Raw genomic sequence first — 10,609 nt, 5'->3', positions numbered from 1 at the left:
ACATACTCTGATTGCTTTCAGCAATCAGACAATAACTTTATCAGTGTGTTTGTATCTGCAATTTGTAGGCTTTTAATAAGTTTTCTGTTGTTGTTTCAGATGACCTCATTTGATTGAAGTCTTGTTATAATGCCAGAAACAAATGAAGGAGAACAGCTGCATGATTCATTAAAAGATTAATAAACTATTGTCTTTATTTTAGTTGGCATGTAGCTGAAATACTTTGAGTTTAAAGCTAATTATGGTTAAGATGTGTGTTTTACATCCAGTACATACTGATAAGGCAACTAATCAAAAAAATTATCCAAGATTAATTGACTATTGAAATAATCGTTTGTGGCAGCACTAGTGGGCTATTGTTTGTATTGTTTCTAACCTAATTTGATCAATTATTACGGCAATTATGTCATTAAATAGCTGGAGACGATTGCTATGGTGTTGCCTCGTCAGTGTGTACACAAAAAAATTTATAAAAGGGAAAATAAATTAAAATTATTTAGATTCTTTTTAAAGAAACTCTGTCTGGTGATTCTACGATGTCAAGCTGCTTTATGTTCTTTGATTCTAACTCTTGCAAGTTTTACGACATACTTTACGCTACTGGTAAACTTCCAGCTGTTCTGTCCGTCATTCTGCACTCGCTACTTTACGCGAGTGCAGAATGACGGACAGAACAGCTGGAAGTTGTTTCCCTGGAGTTGAAGCAGACAGATACACTGATGCAGACAGACCAAGAAGAAGCTCTTTCAGCTAAAGAGGGATATGTCTGTGATCTGGTTGTATTTTGGATTCAAGACGTCCAACGATGAGCAGAAGACTGTAAATTATGTAAATTATGCTAATAGGCTATGTGTGCGGCGATGCTAACTCAACAAACCTTCTATCACTCAAAGAAAGTCCATGAAAATGAACATAATAAAAATAAGGAACAAAATAAAACTAGAAGGTGCTTCTTCTGTGCTCAGAAATTGAGACTGAAGTTCCGCTCACTGTCATAAGTTCTAAAAAAACAAATCAGCTTTAACACCAGAGCTTTATCTCCAGTGTTTATGTTGTTTTGGTTATGGTAACTCATTGAGCTAACATTTTGGACTATTTTGGCATGTATTAAGGCTTTCTTAGACTATTTTTGAGTTAAGTTAATATTTCAGCTACATGCTGGCTATTTTGGCTAATTAAGGCTTTTTTTCTTTTTTAGGCTATTATGGTGTTTAATTAATGTTTCAGCTACATGCTAGCTGTTTTGGCTAATTTAAGCTTTTTTTGTTGTTGTTTTTAGGCTAATTTGAATTCAGCTAATATGTCCGCTGCATCCTAGATCTTTTGACTAATCTAGGCTTTTTTGTTTTTTGGCTATTTTGGAGTTTAGCAAATACTTATGCTACATCTGGCTTTTTCTGTTGTTTAGGTTATGAGATCACAAAAAATAAGAAATAAGCCAAGCTGTAGAACAAAGCTGTGACAAGTATCCGAGTACTCTGATTCTTGCGATCTGCTCATAAAAATTTGCTACCCCCAAGATCGCTGATTCGTGATCGTTATAAAATACTTATTCCTCTGGAATAATGCTGGATTTTACTTTATGAACTAAAACAAAGCCGAATGTGCATCACTGCTGTCACTGGAGTCTATTGCTGCGGGGGTGAGGGGCCATCCAGTTATAATTCTGGAGTTGAAGTGATGAATTTGAGGGTTTTGTTAAAAGATATTCGCCTGAAGCTTTTGTATCCGATCCGTGAGTTTTGTGATCCGTTACACCCCTAGTATGAGGGGAAAATGTTTTAGACCACAAATAACAATTACATTTTTTTCCTTAAAAGAGTTTGGAAAATGAATGTCTGTATGTTTATAAAGATGTTAATTTAGTCAGCAATGTATGTTTGGTCAACCGAGCGTTAGCAATAGCTGTCCCATGGGAAATTCTGTTGAACGTTAGCATCAAGCTAGCAGACTTTAGCTTTATGTGCTAAATCGATGTATATCTTTTGTGAATAGATTATTGATCTATAAAGCTTAAATGGATTCAAATCGATTAATCAACATTATCTTGCTCATACCACATTGATTTAATAAAAGTAAATAAATTAGAGCTGTCAGGCGATTAAAATTTTTAATCGCATTTTGTCCAGAGTTAACTTGCGATTAATCGCAAATTTACATGTGGCCTTTTTTTAAGGGAAAAAATGTGTGGTTCGTGGAATTTAGTAGTTCTGCATTAATTGTGAAAACAAGAATGACAAAATTAATAGTTTTCATCAGAAATACTTTATTTTGTAACATTGTATTGAGATAAACTTTCTTAACAATAAAAGGCTGTAACATAAAATGCCTAACAAAAGCCCAAGTCCAAGTGAAGGGCATTTTAAATTCAAAACTTCAATCAACGTTCAGTAAAATAAAATAAAAAATATCAAAAATAAAATTTCCATAACACTTTCATGTTCATTTTTTGTCAGGACCAAATCTTTTCCTCCTCTGCTGAACTACAGTAATAAATGAAATAGAGATTTATCATTTCCAATGAACTTTTGTTTTTTAAAACATTAAATACTGAGAAAAGCGGGATACTCTGTGGACAGTTTGACAGTCTGTTACTGCCGCCGCGTTCTCTGGCTGCAGCTCGATGCAGCGACGTGTCCAGCGGAGCTCACGATGAATATGCCGGCAGACAGACCGCTATGCTGGGGCTGGATCACGCTTAAACCTCCAGAACATTTAAAACGTCCCCCGGTGCGCTTGCTGTTTGGAACGTCGGGGGTCCGCAGCTCTCGGGACGCGGCGCCGGACGCGGGCCGGTACCACCAGACGTGGTACTGGACGCGAACCGGAGCCGGGTTAAAGTGCAGGAGCTCTCCAGGTCCTAGCGCCGGGCCGGTTTTAGGTCGCAGCTCGGAGGTTGGAGACCCGCCCGTGATCTAGTGAGAGCAGCCGGTGAGTTACAGGGCAGGACGCCCGCGCGCAGTATGGAAAGGCACGTATGAGAAAGTCCGCGATTAATGCGTCAAAAAAATTGTCGGCGTCAAGCACATGTCAGATTAATGCGTTTTTAACACGACAAATCTGACAGCCCTAAAATAAATATTCAATTCATTATTTGAACCTCAGTCATTTTTTTTTAGGTTTAAATAGTTTTTCACAAAAAAATATCTGTTAAAAATACGATGCATCGCATTGTCGTGGTAACAGCTCCAGCGCGCAGTCTTAAGTCCCGACTGCACCCTGAGAAAAGTGATCGTCACGAGTATTGTATTTACGAGTTTCATTTCAGAGGGAAAATTCACCTCTTCCTGCATGTTTTTGTCCAGATGAAGCAAAAGTTTGTTTCAAAGAAATAAAGTTGAAATTTTTCAATTCCGCCGCCGTCACATCCTCGTGTTTCATTCCTTCATCTTCTCTCTGTCTCTTCTGCTCCATCCATAGACACGTTCTAATCACTGAACAACATGAAGTGTTTACCTCACCCATAGAAATGCCTTGTCTCTGGCCAAAGCTGTCAGCATTGCTTCCTGATACGTCACCGCCATTTTGAAACCCAACAACAGTGATTGGTCTAAGTCGGTCTCAGTCACATTTTAAGGGGAACTACAGTCGCCATTCATGAGTTAGCCTGTGCAAAGTCCACGCCCCTTCCTCTGAAAGCAGCTTGGAGAAACTATCAAATCAGATGCTTTTATTGAGGCATCTGATTGGTCAGTTTATAACTTGAATAACTTACGATAAAGAAAAAATATCTTTCAAAATAACTAGGATTAGAAAGAAGATGTTAAGAAGAAGGATCAGAGCAAGAATGGTTATTCTGACAAATAGAATGAATGAGTAATAACAGTTTATTTTTCAATAGAAGTTTATGGGATTTTGACTTCTTGGAACCAGCAGGTACTTCCTATTTGAAACATGAGGGGAGGGGTTTATATGTTCAGTGATTATACAGTCAATGGCTTCATTCCAGTCTTCAAAATGATCATTCAACAATAGGATGTGGTACGGAAATTTGGTACATTTTTTACTGGTATCATTTCATCAATTTTTACCGGACTAATAAGTTTTAGCCGCAACGGTATTGTGTTGTTAGAGCAGTCTGGACTTAATGTCCTTTTTATTTTTTTTTAGATTGAAAACAAAATCCCTATGGTGGTGTAAAAGTGAAGTTAGAAGTCGGTTTTAATTAAAATCTTCAGAAAACCACTTTTCACAGCAATTATTAGCTTAAAAATATTTGGGATTAAAATTAATTAATTAAAGGTCACGATTAATTAATCCCACAAAAATGTATTGCATTACTTATAAGATAATTTATAATTCGAAAAATAAAGTAAGTTACATTTGAATTACATTTCTCTCATACAATAAGTAATTCTGAGAAAAAAACTAGCAAGCGAGGTCTTGAATCATCCACATATTCAACCAATATAGCCGCTCAAATGTAACTTTTTATCGCCAGAAGGGACTTCTTCTGTTGCTCCTTCGGTGTCAAGATCTGAACCTGGGAGGACGGTCTTGCTGATATTTTTGTTGTTGATATGTTTACACCATTGTGATAGTGTTCTATGCCTACTTCAAACTTCATGTCCACCGCTCTGTCTGCCTTCCAGAGAAACAAAGGAGCTATTCGCAGGCTTCAGGGTAAGATTACCATAATGGTACCGTATTGATAATAAAGCACAACGCCTGAGCTTTTCTAATAGAGAAAACTGTTAGGATATTCCATTAGTTCAAAGAGAGTGAAACGTGTGGCGTATGACACGTTCAGTTTTAAAAAGTTAAATGCTCCACGTTAAATACTGGAAAAGGATGAGACAACAGCAGTCTTCCCCCTTACCAGCTTCAGTCATATTTATTAATACAGTCACAGATTTGCTACAATTCAGCTTAGACCCAGTTTATAATTCATAACGATCGGCCATCGCATTAATTGTATTAACAATGGCTCTGTCCAGTTCAGGGGTCTGCAACCTACGGCTCCAGAGAAACTTGTGGCTCTTTTATAATAAAGTTGTACATTTTACAGGAAAAAGTAAAAAAAAAAAATGTAAACTTTATGCTACTCATTCGCAAACAGGTTGAAGGACGGTATGAATCATTCAACGCGAAACAGTAGCCGTAATTCTACATCAAGTTTATCAACATCTTACTGACACATTTGGACTTAATTTGGATATTCAGTTATTACAGAGAATCAATTTGTCTGTTTTGAACAAATCAAAGATTTAAAGTGTGCCTTATGGTTTTAAGAAGTGGTAGGGGTCACTTCATTAGCTCTGGTTCAATTTTTATTGGTTATATTTATGAATTTGTGGCTGAAAAGCACCAGAAACAGTAAAATACATTTTTGTAATTATTGATGATCTTACACTTCCTACTGCATTTGCTGCATTGATATGATCCTATGGTGTAGGATTTCTTTTTATTTGAAATGAAGAAGTCTATTTCCTCTTCATGTTTGTTTTATTTCATGCTAAAAAACAGCAATAGTTTATTAAAATGTATGAAGTCAGTAGCAAAAACATAAATATAAATGAGTATCTTATATTTCTAAAGGGTGAGTGAAGACTTTGTGGCTCCTGCTGGGTTTTGGTTGGTGAGAAATCGACCTGAATGGCTCTTTCACAGTTGAAGGTTGCAGACCTCTGGTAGTGTGTCATGTCATCTATTTGATCTATTTGATATAATAGATCAGTCTTTTACTTAACTTTCTGTAAAGTTTGGGCATCTCTGCTACTGCTTTGAAGTGGTTTTATTCATTTGAAATCAATTTTGGGATCTTCCAAGCTTCAATTTTAGACCCACTGGTTTTTAATCAACATATGCTGACACTTGGGGACATCATCAGATGTATGTTTTCACAGCTATGCCGATGACACCCAACTCTACATTGGTGTGTCTCCTGATTATTTTACTGGTTTATAAATGTTTTTAAAAAAAACGATAATTTTATATTAATTACTATACAGTTATTCATTCTAAAAACAAACTTTTATAAAACTATTTGGGAAGTTTCTGTTGTCATTATGATTTAAAAAGGATAAACAGAATTTTGTGACAGTAAATGGTTTCATCCATATTAAATAAAAAATTTAATAAGAAATCATAATTTTTTCCAGGATATGTAAACTCATCAGAGCACCTGTATGTGTGTTTAAAGTATATTATATTTAAATATATGTTTTGAGGATTTAAAAAATATCTTGGTATTTTGTCTTGTTTTTTCCTATTTACTCATCCGAGAATGAAGTGAACCACACATCTAAAACTGTTTGAACTCTTAGTTTTGTGATCCGTTTGTACTTTTTTTTCACATGGATGACATAAAAACTCACAGAAAACTACAACCCCTGAAAACGTTGTTTATGTGAATCTTTGTCTGCAGTTCTCCCCCAGTATTTTCTGAGGAACCAGGAGAGGAACTCCAATGTGATGATGAAGGACACAGAACCTCGACTCATTAACGGGCATCAGGAGGAGCTCTACAGATGCCAGGATGTAGAGCAGTTGGATCTGGAGCAGGAGATGGATAGCTTGATGGTGACTTCTACTTATGAGGAAAATGAAGCAGATCTCAACTGTCAGCAGCTCATAACTCAGAGTTTAGGTACAACTGATAATCAGAAGGAAGAAGGAAATCAGCATGAAAAATCTACATCGACCAAAGACGGAGAGACAAACTTACAGAAAAAAGATAAGAGAAAAAGAAACTGTGTCAAAAACATGAGCACCATGAATGTGTCAGACATTAAGAGTAACGTTTGCAATAAGGAAAAGTCAGAAAAGCATGATGTTGTTCAAAAAAACTCTAAGAAAAAGACTCCAATGCAAAAACATTTCAGAGCAAAAATGTTAAAAACACATTGTTGTGAAAAACCTGGAAAAAGGGTCACAACTGCAAACCTTTGTATCCACACAGGACAAAAGCCTTTTTCCTGCAAAGAATGTTCTAAAAGTTTTAATCGTGCACATAGCCTTATGAGACACATGATAGTACACACAGGAGAAAAGCCTTTTTCCTGTTCAAAATGTGGTAAAAGTTTTGGTTATGCAAAAAGCCTAAATCTTCACATGAAAAAACATGTAGGAAAAAAGCCTTTCACCTGTAAAGAATGTACTAAAAGCTTTAATCGTGCACATAGCCTTATGAGACACATGATAGTACACACAGGAGAAAAGCCTTTTTCCTGTTCAAAATGTGGTAAACGTTTTGGTTATGCAAAAAGCCTAAATCTCCACATGAGAAAACATGTAGGAGAAAATCCTTTCTCCTGTAAAGAATGTACTAAAAGCTTTAATCGTGCATATAACCTCATGAGACACATGAGGGTCCACACAGGAGAAAAGCCTTTTTCCTGTTCAAAATGTGGTAAACGTTTTGGTTATGCAAAAAGCCTAAATCTTCACATGAGAAAACATGTAGGAGAAAAGCCTTTTTCCTGTGAAGAATGTGGTAGAAGGTTTGCTCATGCAAGAAGCCTAACTATTCACATGAGAATACATAGAGGGGAAAAGTCGTTTATCTGTAAAGAATGTGGTAGAAGTTTTAATCTTGCACAAAACCTTATTAGACACATGATAATCCACACAGGAGAAAAGCCTTTTTCCTGTGAAGAATGTGGTAAAAGCTTTGGTTATGCAAGAAGCCTAACTAATCATATGAGAATCCACACAGGAGAAAAGCCTTTTCGGTGTGAAGATTGTGGCAGACGTTTCATTTGCGCAGAATACCTTACTAACCACATGAGAATCCACACAGGAGAAAAGCCTTTTTCCTGTAAAAAATGTGGTAAAAGGTTTGGTCGTACACAAAACCTCTGTAGACATATGAGAATCCACACTGGAGAAAAGCCTTTTTCCTGTGGAGAATGTGGTAGAGGTTTTACTTGTTCAAGTGCCCTTATTGTTCACATGCGGATCCACACAGGAGAAAGGCCGTTTTCCTGTGGAAAATGTGATAGAAGTTTTGCTGCTTCAAGCAGTCTAACTAGACACATGAGAATCCACACAAGAGAAAAGCCTTTTTTTCCTGTAAAGAATGTGGTTGAAGTTCCAGTTGTAGACAAAACCTAACTAGAGACATGACAATTCACACAGGAGACAATTATGTTTTAAGATAAGAATTTGGTTGACATTTCTCTCAAAGTTATAACCACCAATATCATACCAGATGTCAAGACATTATCAGTTTTCACATTTTTTTTCCATAGAACTTAAAAAAACATGCAAATCATCAGCAGTCAGAAGGTTTTGATAGACTGCATTCTACTTCTCTAAATAATCAGTTCACCGTTAGTTCAAAATTATGCTGTGTCCTTTAAATGTACATGGTTTTGAATTATCCCTATTATTCAGTAGCTGAGTAGTTTATCTTAGAAAATGTTGATCAGCTTTAGTTATGGTATCAATTAGGGATGTCCAGATCTGATAACATGATCTGAAATTGGGCTCGATCATGTAGCTTTAGGGAGTATAAAGGTTTTCTTAATCTTATTCAGACTGGCACATTTAGTCCGCTTAAAGTGAACTAGAGTTTGTTTCCCCTGAAATTGCATAACAAAGTCTGAGTCTGAATACGTACAAATTAATCCTGGTCCCGGACCAGGAACCGCCCTCTGACCCATCTTTCAGGGTGGTCTCGGTTCGTTCCAACATTCCTCAGTCTGAATACAAGAATAACAGAGAGCGGAATAACTGAACCAAACAGCCACCGTAGCTGGTTGTCATGTGATGTAAACAGTGTAGGTATAATGCAATGGATGAGCTGCAGATAAATGTAAAGGAACAATGATCATGTTATCAAAAAAGGAAGTAGTTGTTTTAACGGATTTCTTGTTAGAGCGTTCATTTTAACCAAGCTAGAAGCCCTTATTACTCCCCTTTCCTGTCTCGGTTAGAGCTGCCACGATTAGTTGGCTAATCAACGACTAATGGACTATTAAAATAGTCAGCGACTAATTTAATACTCAATTAGTCATTACTTTATATTGCATGGAGTCAGAGTGCATTATTGGCATTATGCTAGTTTTTTGGATTATTTGGGGTTTTTAGGCTAATTTGGAGTTTAGCTAATATTTCAGCTGCATGCTAGCTGTTTGTGACCCACATTGATTCTACCGACGTGTTTTTTAGCGTGTGTACCTGTAGCTTCCCCAGTAACCGCCATGCAGGATTCCTCCACAGTTTCAAAGCAGCAGTAAAAGTGTTGAATCTAGCCATAAAACAGATGCTCAAAATGTATCTGCCAAGTATAAAGTTTGAAGAAGTGAAAAATTCAGCCAAGGATTTGCAAACCGTAGATCCTTCATCTTTCTTTTCTTGCTTTGACCTGCCCCTGTAACTGCTGGCCAAAGACTGAAGTGATCTTCAGTCACGTGGTTTTGTTTAGAAGATTTGGTCTAAACAAAACTGCAAAATTTCAAACAGAATTCTCCGTTAGACGCCAGTTTTAATTCACACAAAATCCAATCTTCAGGACTCAAGCTGAACTAATGGACTTTCCAAGTCTGAATACACCTTTAGATTTGATTGGAATCTTTTGTATTGGCCCTATCAGGCATTAGCGGTCTTATCCGTGCATTGAGTCCATTAGCCTAAAAAAAGGGGAAAAAAAGCCTAAATTAGCCAAAATAGCTAGCATGTAGCTGAAATATTGCCTAAACTGCAAAATAGCCTAAAAAACAACAAAAAAGCATAAATCAGCCAAAACAGCTAGCATGTAGCTAAACTATCAGCAAAACTTCAAAACAGCCTAAAAAACAGAAAAAGGCCTGAGTTAGCCAAAATAGCTAGCTAGTGAAATAATAGCTAAACTCTAAAATACCCTAAAATTGAAGATATAAATTAGTTACAAAATATTAAATATCTTTTTAAATATCTATTTTCTGTATCTTTTTTCTCTCTGTTATTTCTCTGTTGCACTTAAGTTTGCTATAGTTAACGCAGCCTGAATCATCTTTTGTACACATTGTTTAGTTTCCAATTCCAAGTAAGAGTCTCTAAATCAGTTTTGATGAAGGACTGAGGATCTGACTCCAATAAGACTCTTTGTAGCGTTCACTGATTTGTTCCAGCTTCTCACTTAGAATTTTAGTGTTACAGGTAGATACGCTTCTCTTTTTAGTTAGCTCCATGAATGTGGAAAAACAAGAGAAAGAATTCTCTTCATTAAGATCTGCTGATGTGAAATCAATGTTGCAGGCAGTTCAGAAGTGGAGCCGTGTGCAGCCAAGGTTTCCCACCATGAACCATGTTCTCACATCTTGCAGGAATCATGTTCTTGTGTTCCAAATGGATCCTGGAGAGATTGTTGGCAGTAATACACCAGCGTAGAAAGTTTAAAGTGTCCAATGATCCCTCTGCAAATGGCTCATAATCTGCATGTAAAGGTTTGATTTTCATTCTGAATATAACCCGAAATAGACCAAATCTATAAAGTAGTTAGCTTTATTTTTCCATTATATGTTTTTAAACCTAAAAACTCCTCAGTATAAACTGAATACTCTTTTTCTTATTTAAACTGTCAAAGTTCAGACCTTCTTAGAAAGGAATGATCTTTAAGTTGATATTTTAATCATCTTAATTATGAATTGTTTCATGTGTCATATCCTTTATCCATTAGATAGAG

At 36.4% G+C, this 10,609-nt stretch overlaps 1 protein-coding gene across 2 annotated transcripts in view; it reads left to right on the top strand.

Moving 5' to 3' along the window:
- LOC112137724 (gastrula zinc finger protein XlCGF57.1) overlaps positions 1–10,609 on the top strand; it is a 51,010-nt gene that overhangs the window by 1,645 nt on the left and 38,756 nt on the right. The window contains exon 2 of one of the 2 annotated variants that reach the window (XM_036213753.1): positions 6,368–9,685. The exons of the other annotated variant lie outside the window; for it this stretch is intronic. Coding sequence (XP_036069646.1) covers positions 6,368–8,055 — 1,688 coding nt within the window. The 3' untranslated portion in view covers positions 8,056–9,685. Of the gene's footprint in view, positions 1–6,367; positions 9,686–10,609 lie in introns of those variants that run through there. 2 annotated transcript variants of the gene reach the window in all.

Source organism: Oryzias melastigma, linkage group LG9 (genome assembly GCF_002922805.2).
Source record: "Oryzias melastigma strain HK-1 linkage group LG9, ASM292280v2, whole genome shotgun sequence".
Lineage (NCBI taxonomy): Eukaryota > Metazoa > Chordata > Actinopteri > Beloniformes > Adrianichthyidae > Oryzias > Oryzias melastigma.
The sequence above is the reverse complement of the archived record's forward strand: the minus strand, read 5'-3'. Positions and strand labels throughout refer to the sequence as shown.